The following is a 10,823-nucleotide window of genomic DNA, read 5'->3' on the forward strand; positions in this document are numbered from 1 at the left end:
GTCCCCGCACACCTCGCCCAGGCAGCCCCGCCAGACTGGCTCCTCCGCTGGAAGCCAAGCTCTTTGCCCAGAAATCATTAACGAGCGCGACCCCCCCAGCACGCGGTGGGGAGGCGACTTACACCCCCGGAACAATGGCTCCTAACGCCCCACTCCGCTGGAGCGGAATACAGAAGTGTTGGACTGCCAAAAGAGTTTCTGCACTATATACACTTTTTCTATTTTTTAAATAAAACGCCATTAAAAAAAAATAAAGCTTTCTTCTGATTTTCTGCACAACTAGACATTTGTTTGTTTGTTTTAAAATGTTTCAACAAAATCCTGGTTTGTTTCGAAAGATGTTGGATTAGCATTTAACACCTCGTCGGTCACTAAAGCCCAGTTAGTTCACCAGCCCCAACACAGCCTCGGCTAAAAGAACATCAGAGCAAACAGAGCTGGGCCTTTTTAAACTGGCAAACAAATGCCACACACAGCCTAAAGGAGGGCGGGGGGTTAAGACGAACTCGGGTCCAAATGAGTTTGAAGGGAATGAAAAGAAAAGAAAAAAAAAGTTAGCACAAGTTTTACTAAAGCCAGTTCGCGAGCACAAGCGTCGCGAACAAGGGCTTTTGTGCATGCTAATTGCACCATTTGTGCGCAAAAGTTCCGACGCAAAGTGTGAACTCTCAACAGAAGGAAACATGAGACAACTGAAGTGCCCTGGTTTATGTGCCCTGCTCCTCCTCCGCTGCCGCCTCCTCTTCTTGCTCCTTCCTCCCGCCGAGGCCGCTGTTGAAGCTTGTTTGCACTGGGGCTTATCCGGAGCGGAAATTCCTTTCCGTTTTTGTGAATGACAAACTCATTAACAATTCATCAACACAACCTGTTCCAGCCGGCCCGTCCCCACGGCAACAGCCCCTTCCGCAGAGCGCTCATTGGCTGGCCGGGAGAATGTATCCATTGAGACGCTCGCTGTTTGTATCCATTGAGGAGCTGCCTCGCGCAGGGGGTGTGCGAAGGCTGAGTCCAAGAGATAGTGAGCAAATCGAGTCTTGAATAATCCGGGGAGAAAGACGCCCGGCTAGATTTGAGGTGCAGCTTTAGAGGGAGGGATTAGGAGCCGCTAGACTTTTTTTCCTCTCCTCTCAGTAGCACAGAGTCCGAATTAATTGGATTCCATTCACTGGGGAGGAACAAAACTGTCTGGGCAGCTTCATTCAGAGAGATTCATTGACACTAAGAGCCAGCGGCTGCAGCCGGGTGCGCAGGGAACCGCCGGCTTTACTTTAGTGTCGCCTTCCCCGACCGCCAGCCTCGGCTTGGGTAAGGCGAGGCGAATTCAACTCCGCTCCCAGAGCGGCAGCTTCGCGCGGTGCGCTCAGCCTATGCCTGCCCCGAGGGGCGTCTGGTAGGCACCCCGCCCTCTCCCGCAGCTCGACCCTCATGATAGATACGCTCAGACCCGTGCCCTTCGCGTCCGAAATGGCGATCAGCAAGACGGTGGCGTGGCTCAACGAGCAGCTGGAGCTGGGCAACGAGCGGCTGCTGCTGATGGACTGCCGGCCGCAGGAGCTGTACGAGTCGTCGCACATCGAGTCGGCCATCAACGTGGCCATCCCGGGCATCATGCTGCGGCGTCTGCAGAAGGGCAACCTGCCCGTGCGCGCGCTCTTCACGCGCGGTGAGGACCGGGACCGCTTCACCCGTCGCTGCGGCACCGACACGGTGGTGCTGTACGACGAGAGCAGCAGCGACTGGAACGAGAATACCGGCGGCGAGTCGGTGCTCGGGCTGCTGCTCAAGAAGCTCAAGGACGAGGGCTGCCGGGCGTTCTACCTGGAAGGTACGTGCCCGGGGAGCTCCGCGCTCGGGGCAGGGCGAGGGCCGGGGGGCTGCGGACTGCGGGCGGGGTGCGCGGGCTGGAAATGCCTCTGTTGCTCTCGCTCGGCGCTCCCGAGCCGCGCTGCCGGGTTGGGGGCCGCCCGCCGGCTGGGTAGGGGTTGCGACCCGCGCGCGCTCCGCATCGCAGAACCAGGCCCGCGCAGAGTCCACCCGCTTCCGGCCGCGGGCTCTTGGAACGAGTTCTGCGTCTTCTTACCCAGAACATTGTCCGCTTAGCCCTGCTTTCTATCGTTCAATTTTGAATTAAGATTTCCAGGACGGGAGAGGTTGTTGGGGGTGCAGATTGGCACCTCTTAGCTCCTTCAAGTATTCAAAGTTGCAATTATGTGCACTTCCGGATTCAAAAGAATAAGGATTCCCAGGAGAGGCGAGCCTGTTCGTTCCATTCCTGAGGGTGCACATTTTAGTGTGTTTCTCTTACATAGCTCTGCATGTAGACGAGTTCGTGCGGTGCCCGTGGTGTTTCTTGCGCCCGGCTGCGGTTCCCACAAGCTGTGAAAACTACTACGACATCTCGGGTTACACGACTGCTTTTCTCGTCCCGGCAGGTGGCTTCAGTAAGTTCCAAGCCGAGTTCGCCCTGCACTGCGAGACCAATCTAGACGGCTCGTGTAGCAGCAGCTCGCCGCCGTTGCCAGTGCTGGGGCTCGGGGGCCTGCGGATCAGCTCCGACTCTTCCTCGGACATTGAGTCTGACCTTGACCGAGACCCCAATAGTGCAACGGACTCGGACGGCAGCCCGCTGTCCAATAGCCAGCCTTCCTTCCCCGTGGAGATCTTGCCCTTCCTCTACTTGGGCTGTGCCAAGGACTCCACCAACTTGGACGTATTGGAGGAGTTCGGCATCAAGTACATCTTGAACGTCACCCCCAATTTGCCGAATCTCTTTGAGAACGCAGGAGAATTTAAATACAAGCAAATCCCCATCTCGGATCACTGGAGCCAAAACCTGTCCCAGTTTTTCCCTGAGGCCATTTCTTTCATAGGTGAGACTAATTAACAGTTTTCGCTCTGACATTTAAATGCAAAACTCCCAGCCATTGATGGCGTTTAAGCTATTAATCGTTCTTACTGCTTGCTAATTTGTCGGACTGCAGGTTTTTAACGTTTCTAGGGCATTCTTAAGTCTGGTTTATCTTATTGCTAAGGAAAGAAAAATGTGCCTTTGAGATGGCTGCAGACCACAGGTGTATTTGAAAGGCTGTTTATTGAATCTTTGAATTTAGTCACTTGGAAAGGGGGCCGTTCATAATCAGACAGCAGACTTTTCCCACAGTCTTTGGACTCAAGGGAAAGGCTAGATAGAAGTACTTACTGTAGACAGGAATTCTAGCATTGCTTTATAATTTAAAAATACCTAGGAGTTATTTTGGGACATCAAGTGAGTTGTTGGAAAGCGGTATGAATGCTAAATGTTACCCAGTTGAATGATACTGTGATACTGGTAACAGTGAGACGGTGGGTAACCTGAGCCCAGCAGGAAGAACTGTGGGCTGGAAGCCTGGGAGAAGTGAATCTCCAGGCATTGTAATGCATTTCCTATTACAAAGGAACTCATTTTCAGGCCATGTCGACATCCTGTTCCTCCTAATGGGCTGTCCCCTGTGACTTCCCTCTCTCTTTTAAAATGCCTGAATACCTCCATTGTTAGCTGCACAACATTTGGAGAATAATTTAATAGATCCTTGCAGTCTGCTTGTCTGTATAAAAGCCATTCACGACCATATTGCAGGGTTTCTGGTATTCACATGCTGAGGCAAAGAATGCACACATTAAGGAGTTTTTTGTTGGCAGAAATGTAATACAAAAGGTCCCTTCTCAGAAAATATCTGAAATATGTAATTGTGTCCAATGTACATGTTTTATCTCAGTGATACAATTTCTGCTGCCTGCAGGGCAAAACTGCGACACACGAGTATTTTTTATCTTTTTTTTTTTTAATTCAGCTTTTAGACTGATCATTCACAAAGGGTGGTTTTCAATCTACTGAAATCTTGCCTTTCTTTTTGTGTTCACAGATGAAGCCCGGGGCAAAAACTGTGGCGTCTTGGTGCATTGCTTGGCTGGCATTAGCCGCTCGGTCACTGTGACTGTGGCTTACCTTATGCAGAAGCTGAATCTGTCAATGAACGATGCCTATGACATTGTCAAGATGAAGAAATCTAACATTTCCCCTAACTTCAACTTCATGGGCCAGCTGCTGGACTTTGAGAGGACGCTGGGACTCAGCAGCCCCTGTGACAACCGAGTTCCAGCACAACAGCTGTATTTTACTACCCCCTCCAACCAGAATGTCTACCAGGTGGACTCCCTGCAATCCACGTGAAAGACCCCACACCCTTCTCACTAGGATGTGTCCGTTCCTTCAGCAGTTTCTCTTGGCAGCATCAGCTGGGCTACTTTCTTTGTATGTGGCCCCAGGTGTCAATATGACACCAGCTGTCTGTATTAGACAAGGTTACCAAGTGTGGAATTGGTTATTACAAAGAGAGATTTGCTCCATTCTCTTTGGAAGAACAGGACATGCTGTATAGATACAGGCAGTAGGTTTGCTCTGCACCCACGTGTACAGCCTACCCATGCAGGGGCTGGGATTCGAGGACTTCCGGTATATAGGGTAGGACCAAATGGTAGGGTAGGAGCATGTGTTCTTTAGGGCCTTGGATGGCTGTTTCCTTTTGATTCTGGAACTGACTATATATTGTCTTCAGTGAAGACTGATTCAATTTTGCATATAGAGGAGCCAAAGAGAGACATCAGCTCTGTATTTGTGGTATCAGTTTAGAAAAAAACAAAATCTGATACCATTTGATGATTGTAAATATTTGATCTTAAATCACTTGACAGTGTTTGTTTGAATTGTGTTTGTTTTTTTCTTTGCTGGGTTTAAGAGAAATTATCCAAAGGGCGAAAGAGCGCAGTATGCCACTTCTTAACACAAAAAAATAGAAAATTTTGCTCTTTTCTAATCCAAAGGGTATATTTGCAGCATGCTTGACGTTACCAATTCTTATGACATCTTCATGGACACTATTATCAATAAGACCTTGTTATGGCGCAGTCTTTAGTCTCTTTCGTGTATCTTCCTCTTGATTTTTTCCTCTTAATGTAGTTTGACTATGCCTTACCTTTGTAAATATTTTGGCTTGTGTTGTCTCAAAGGGGTATCTTGCAAAGACACCAAAATCATGGGCTCACTTTTTTTTTTTAACTTCAGCTGTGCTAAACAGTATATTACCTCTGTATAAAATTCTTCAGGGAGTGTCACCTCAAATGCAATACTTTGGGTTGGTTTCTTTCCTTTTTTTAAAAAAATTTGTATAAAACTGGAAGTGTGTGTGAGAGCATGGGTACCCATTGGATAGGTGAAATGCATATGATTGTGAAGGAAGGAGAGTTAAGTTGCTCCATTCTGTTCGTGGTGTAAAGTTTTGAGCTGGAATTTATTATAAGAATGTAAAACCTTAAGTTATTAATAAATAACTATTTTGGCTATTGAATGTGTATTTTTAAAATTCTTAGTTGTACTTACATGTGAAGTGACATACTTTAGAGATTTTTCAGTTGGGGACTAATACTGGCTTGTAGGTGTAGCAGGGCAAATTTCTTATTTTTTAAGCTATTCCTAGAGTGGTTTTCAGGTGCAGTTTATGAAATTCATCTTTTGCTTCAAATAAAGATGGCATCATAGAATGGACTGTCTGTATCATGTATATGGATGATACTTTCTATGAGTATTGTTCCAGCTTATTTAAGGAGATATTTAATGCCCCTGGGAAAAAATGAAGCCATGCAGCATAGCTTGCTGGGAGTAAGATTTGGGTATTCATGAACAGCCCTAAGGAGGTGTACCAGAATAACAAAGTGACAGCCACGTGTTAACCTCTGTTCTTCACCATGAAGAACCTCTCCTCAGTAATGCTTAGATATGTCAGGGAGAAAAGGATAATCTTGTTTCCAGTCTGTGGTTACTGTCTGGCAGTATCCTAATAGAATAACAAACCAATCCAAAAAGGTGTCTCCCTTTCTCCCCTGTGCAAGGCATATATAGGTTTTCTCACTGAGCCTGGATGTGGCTTTAGAATTTCACATTGGCACTTGAGATGAAACTTTGCCATCCCTGTGCTAATGTGCTTTTGTGCTTAACTGGTTCAGAATGTGGGTCAGAAACCCCTACTGAACCTTGTAGAGATTATTTTGAATGGTTTCTTTCAAGCAAAGACTTAATATCCTGTCATTTTCTTTGGGAACTCTCCTTTCCTTGCCCCAGTGTAAAAATACACAACCCCCCTCGACCCCCACCAAAAAAAAGTAAAGGGCAAGTATGCAGACTCGAAAGAACTAGAACACACATTTTGGGCTCTTTTCTGCATAAGCTCAGTAGGGGGGAAAATGAGCTTTTCACCCACATGGCACATGTGAGATGTCATTGGACTGCTTGGTCATCTACATTTTAGGAGGCAAGTGAACCTCATTCTATGGCAATCATTTCAAACTGTCCAGTGTGATTTTTAAGCAACTAAGTCTAAGAAGCAAACAGAAATAGTGCAGAAAAATACCAACTCAGTCTCTCCTATTTGGGTGTCCCAAGTCAGCAGGAGTACAGAAAGGAGAAGTGGGTTGCAGTTCAACTTGGCTCGTGTTAATCCAGTTCTGAACGGTTTCCGCTCCTGGCATTCCCTAAACTGCCTGTTCAAAGTAGGGATTTGCAAGCAGCGTTAGCAATTTCCTGTCCAGCTGCAGCTCAAGGAGCTGGGTGCTTTTCCTCCCCTTTTCTTTTCTCTGATTTCTTTTCTCTTTCTTTTTCTTTCTTTCATTTTTTTTAAAATATGGGCTGTGGATAATTTTAGTGCATTTCCTCTTTGTGGATTATTATCTCTTTCCTCCTCGAACCTGCATACATTGAGTTCCTACTGCTCTGCTTGAGCCGACAGCTGGCCTCCCCAGCACTTCCTCTCGTTTCACTGTAGGTTTGTTGTTTGTCAGTCCACTTCTGAAATTAATAATGTTTTCTGGCCAAGTGCCACAAGCCATTACCACAAAGGGGAAGTAACACATATGAATAGCAGGAAGCCATGCAGGGTCACAGTGTGAGCTGAACCTGTGGAGGGAGCATAATTGAGCCTGGCCCATTCAGCAAGTGTCTGACGGCAATTTGGGGAGAGAGGGAGCTTGCTGCATTTAAGCAGCTCAAGCTGTGAAAAAAAAAAAAGTTTCCAATAAATTGGGAGCAAATGGTCTTTGTCACCAGTCTGAATAAAGGAGAGAGAGTAAGAAGAGTTTAGGGCCCCCGTAAAGTTGCAATGTCTGAGGTTTCTCCCCCCTCTCCTGGCATATTGTTTCATAAGGCTGGTGAACAGAGGGGTGCCTGTTTCTCTCTATTCCCACAAAAGGACTCATGTTAAATGGGTGGTTTTTACGGTTCACATAGGCCAGGAGATTCAAAGAACTATTCTCTTCCCTTCTTTTTCTTGTGTGGAAGGTGGAAGGTTGTAACTGACGGCCTGGGCCCCCACCTCGCTCAGCCTCCCTTTCTTCCAGCTGTACCCGGGCTCCTCTGGCTCCTTTGTGCTTGCAGGAGCTGTGTGAAGGCGATCATTTTGCATCTTGGAGTTGGGTTTGCTTCCTGAATGGAGCCCGCACGGTTACTAGGGCAACCTTTGCCAGCAGCTGCAGTTCCACCGCCTCCCTCCTCACCTGCTGTCCCCATTAGTGGCTTCCTCAGGTCTCTGAGAAAGCGCTACCTTTCCTGCCTTCTGCAGGGGCCAGGTGGTGAGAGGGCTTTGAAAGAGGAGGTTTTGGGGGAGCCACAGGAGGTTTAGGGAAGGCAGTGGTCAATAGTATGAACTGATTGTAGGATTAAAATCAGAGTGAGAAAGGGTTATCTGGGGATAAAAATACCAATGCAGTCTTCAAAGGAATGAAAATGGAGACTTGACCTGACCTGACAATTAGGAGAGCTGAACTCTAACTCCTGTTCTCTCTCTAATGAATCTGGTAGCCCTGGGCGAGGCACCTCACCTTCCCAAATTTCTTTATTCTTGTCTGTAAAATGAGGGAGTCTTTACCTCTCATTCTAGGATTCCCTTATATTAATACTTTCAGCCTCTGGTTTGGATTGGTGACACCTATTAATGATAAAGTAAGGTGCAGAGTGGGTGAGCCAAATAACTAACATTTATTATGGGTACCAGATACTGTACTTTATGCACAGTATTATCTCACTGAATCTTCAAAACAGCTCTGTGAGATAGGTCCTATTATTATCTTTATTTTCCAAAGAATAAATTAAGGCAGAGAAAGGCCAATAAAGCCTAAAGCTACCTGAATGGGACACCTAACACACAGTGTTCGAGAAGGTGCACGTCTCCGCTGCTTGTTACCTCGGGAACTGAGCTTTGAATCTTGGGCTCTTCCTGTTGTAAACTGCTTATCATCAGTCTTTGCTCCTCTTTATAAAGTCTCATGATGTCAGCTAGAGAGTGATGTCCCCATTCTACAGCTGAGGAAGCAGAGGGTAAATGACCTGCCAAATCAAACCTGACTTCAATCACCAAATCACAAGGAGGCCCCAGCTGGTGTACTGCCAGAGAGGCATCCACCTAGAAGCTTCCATCCTCCCTTTCTGCAGAGAAATTGCCCTTTCTTGGGTCCACTGGCACACAAATTACAGAACTGATTCTCCTACGGATCTGTAAGGTGGCTGCTAGGCACAGGGCCTGGCCCTACGCTCCCCTTTTAGGATTATACAAGTAAACTGGCCCCGAAGAAGTTCAATTCCTCACTCTGATCCCTCCTAGAGGGAAACTGCAAGAGGGAAGAGGGTGAGGGAGGAAAGGAGAAGGCGGAGGAAGAAGACATGGTGGAGATCTGCAAAAAAAGAGGTAAGCTGACCAGCAAATTAGCAAATAGTGCAGAAGGAGGGGAAGGGAGGAGGACACAGCAAGGGCAGGTCATGTGGTAGCTGGCTATACGCAAATATCCTTGAAATGTCCTCTTAAAAAATCAGTCTTCAGACCTTCAGCGGCTCCAGAAAGATAACTTTGGGTGTAAATGTATATGCAGTTCCTCACACAAGCCATAATCGTTTCCCAAAAGATCCTGCAAGATTTTCAAATACCTGTATTCGTCTTGTGTTCTTATTGCTCACTTAGAGAATTGGCCCTTAATCAGTCCTGTTTTGGTGAACAAATCTTCAACCTTCTTTAAAGTCCAAAATTGATTTCCTAAGAGTATTGAAGGGCACAGAACAAAGTTCAAACAATTCACAAATATTTATCCAGGCCTTGATGTGCATTGCACTGGTTTGATAAAACAAGGTAAAAATCAAAGGCAACCAGAGATTTAACAGAAGCCTTCAAAGGCTGAAGGCAATATTCTAAGTGCAACCACTTAATCTCTCTGCTGGTGCCCCAAATAAAAGAGGAACGCTCAAGTAACTATTGAAAAAGTTCTTGTATGTCCCTGTCTACTTCAACTGTCTAACTAATATCTTAAACCCTACATTTTATTTTTTATATAGGAAAGGATTAATAGCCCACATGTATGCAATCTGACTCCTCCACTTCCCTACTTCGTCCTGGAAGATACCACTAGAGAAGGTGTGCATATCTACAGCCTATTACTGAAGGAATAGGAAAGTTTTGAACCAGCACACCTTGAAAAGTGAACTCTCAGACACACAAAGGAAAAAGTGAAGAAATATCATATGTCACTTGATAATGACATCTGAAAAAAGCACAAGGCAAGTCTGAAAAAGATTTCTAATTCTAAGCTAAAAGTCTCCCTTCCTTGCTTTTGGAGAAAATTTAAGTATTTATTACATTAGGTATTTTTCATTAGGTCCAGATTAATTCCGATTGCAAATAGTAACAGGAGAAGGAGGAGAGAAAGAGGGGAAGGTGCAGAAGGGGATCTTTGGGAGTACGTGGTTCCCAGGACAACTATAGCAGGAATGTACTTTTATCTCAGGTTCCAGTTATTTACTGCTACGTAACAAAGCACCCCAAAACTTAGTGGCTTCAAACAACAATTATTTATTTTGTTCCTAAGTCTGCATGTGAGCAGGGCTCACCAGGGAAGACCGGTGTCTGCTCAGTGCAATATTGTCTGGGGCAGCTCTGCTGTAGGCCAGAGGATCCATTTCTGAGACGGCTCCCTCGTGCTGACGGCAAGCTGGTGCTAGCTGTCCACTGGGAGCCCAGGAGCTAGGGCCAGGGACTTTGGTTCTTCTCCATGTGGCCTAGATTTCCTCATAGCATGATAGCTGGGTTCCATGGGTGAAATCCCGAGAGAGGGAGTGTGTGCCAGGTGGTAGCTGTATTGACTTTTACGATGTGGGATCAGAAGTCACTTCTGCTGTACACCAAGCGTTCAAAAACAGGAGACATAAAAATTCACCTTTTGATGGAGGAGGGGAAAGATTCTGAAAAAGCACATGGGATGGAAACTATCGTTGCAGTCATTCTTGGAAAATACTATCTGCCACATCTTATGTGGAAGCAGTTTGAATGTAGGACTATAAGAAGTAAGAGTGAGCTCCCATTGAGTCAGATCACAAAATGGTTAGCCCTATTACCCTTGTGCTCTTACCTTGAAAATGTTATGGTTTTCAACAACTGCTTAATTATTCTTTGGGTCCTACTCTTTTTTCATCTGTCTCTAATGTTGACAATAGAGCAATGCCATCAAAACATTTTTTAGACTGGCTGATAAAATAAAAAATACAACAGTTTTCACAAAACAATATTAATTTTTCATTTTGGTAGAGAAAACATTATGTTTGAGATTGAGTCACCCAAGTTGTTGAGTGTAGCTGTGATTCCTTATTTTCATGCAAAGTAGTGTTCCATGGTATTCCATAGTATCCCATTGTAGTAGATATTGGTAGCAGACATCTTACATTGGTAGAATTCTTTTTCTTCTAGTTTTGACTATTA

The 10,823-nt window shown here is 45.8% G+C and overlaps 1 protein-coding gene across 2 annotated transcripts; it reads left to right on the forward strand.

The window, feature by feature from the left end:
- Window positions 1-232: 232 nt before the first annotated feature.
- On the forward strand, window positions 233-5,384 carry DUSP6 (dual specificity phosphatase 6). Of its 2 annotated transcripts, none has more exons than XM_045553274.1 (3): window positions 233-1,825; window positions 2,310-2,870; window positions 3,903-5,384. In XM_045553274.1, the coding sequence occupies exons 1-3, from the start codon at window positions 1,426-1,428 to the stop codon at window positions 4,208-4,210; spliced, it is 1,269 nt and encodes a 422-aa protein (XP_045409230.1). In that variant the 5' UTR covers window positions 233-1,425; the 3' UTR covers window positions 4,211-5,384. The 2 variants fall into 2 exon arrangements, with proteins under 2 accessions (XP_045409230.1, XP_045409231.1); XM_045553275.1 differs by having other exon boundaries at window positions 2,433-2,870.
- Window positions 5,385-10,823: the final 5,439 nt, after the last annotated feature.

The sequence above is a fragment of the Lemur catta genome, chromosome 6 (genome assembly GCF_020740605.2).
Source record: "Lemur catta isolate mLemCat1 chromosome 6, mLemCat1.pri, whole genome shotgun sequence".
Taxonomy (NCBI): domain Eukaryota; kingdom Metazoa; phylum Chordata; class Mammalia; order Primates; family Lemuridae; genus Lemur; species Lemur catta.

What these genes read in the sequence shown, in the direction of transcription:
- DUSP6 (XM_045553274.1), top strand. Translation starts at nt 1,426, where the DNA reads ATGATAGATACGCTCAGACCCGTGCCCTTCGCGTCCGAAATGGCGATC. An exon ending in CCGGGCGTTCTACCTGGAAG is followed by an intron (nt 1,826 to 2,309) that starts GTACGTGCCCGG and finishes TCTCTTACATAG; the next exon opens with CTCTGCATGTAGACGAGTTC. An exon ending in TGAGGCCATTTCTTTCATAG is followed by an intron (nt 2,871 to 3,902) that starts GTGAGACTAATT and finishes TTGTGTTCACAG; the next exon opens with ATGAAGCCCGGGGCAAAAAC.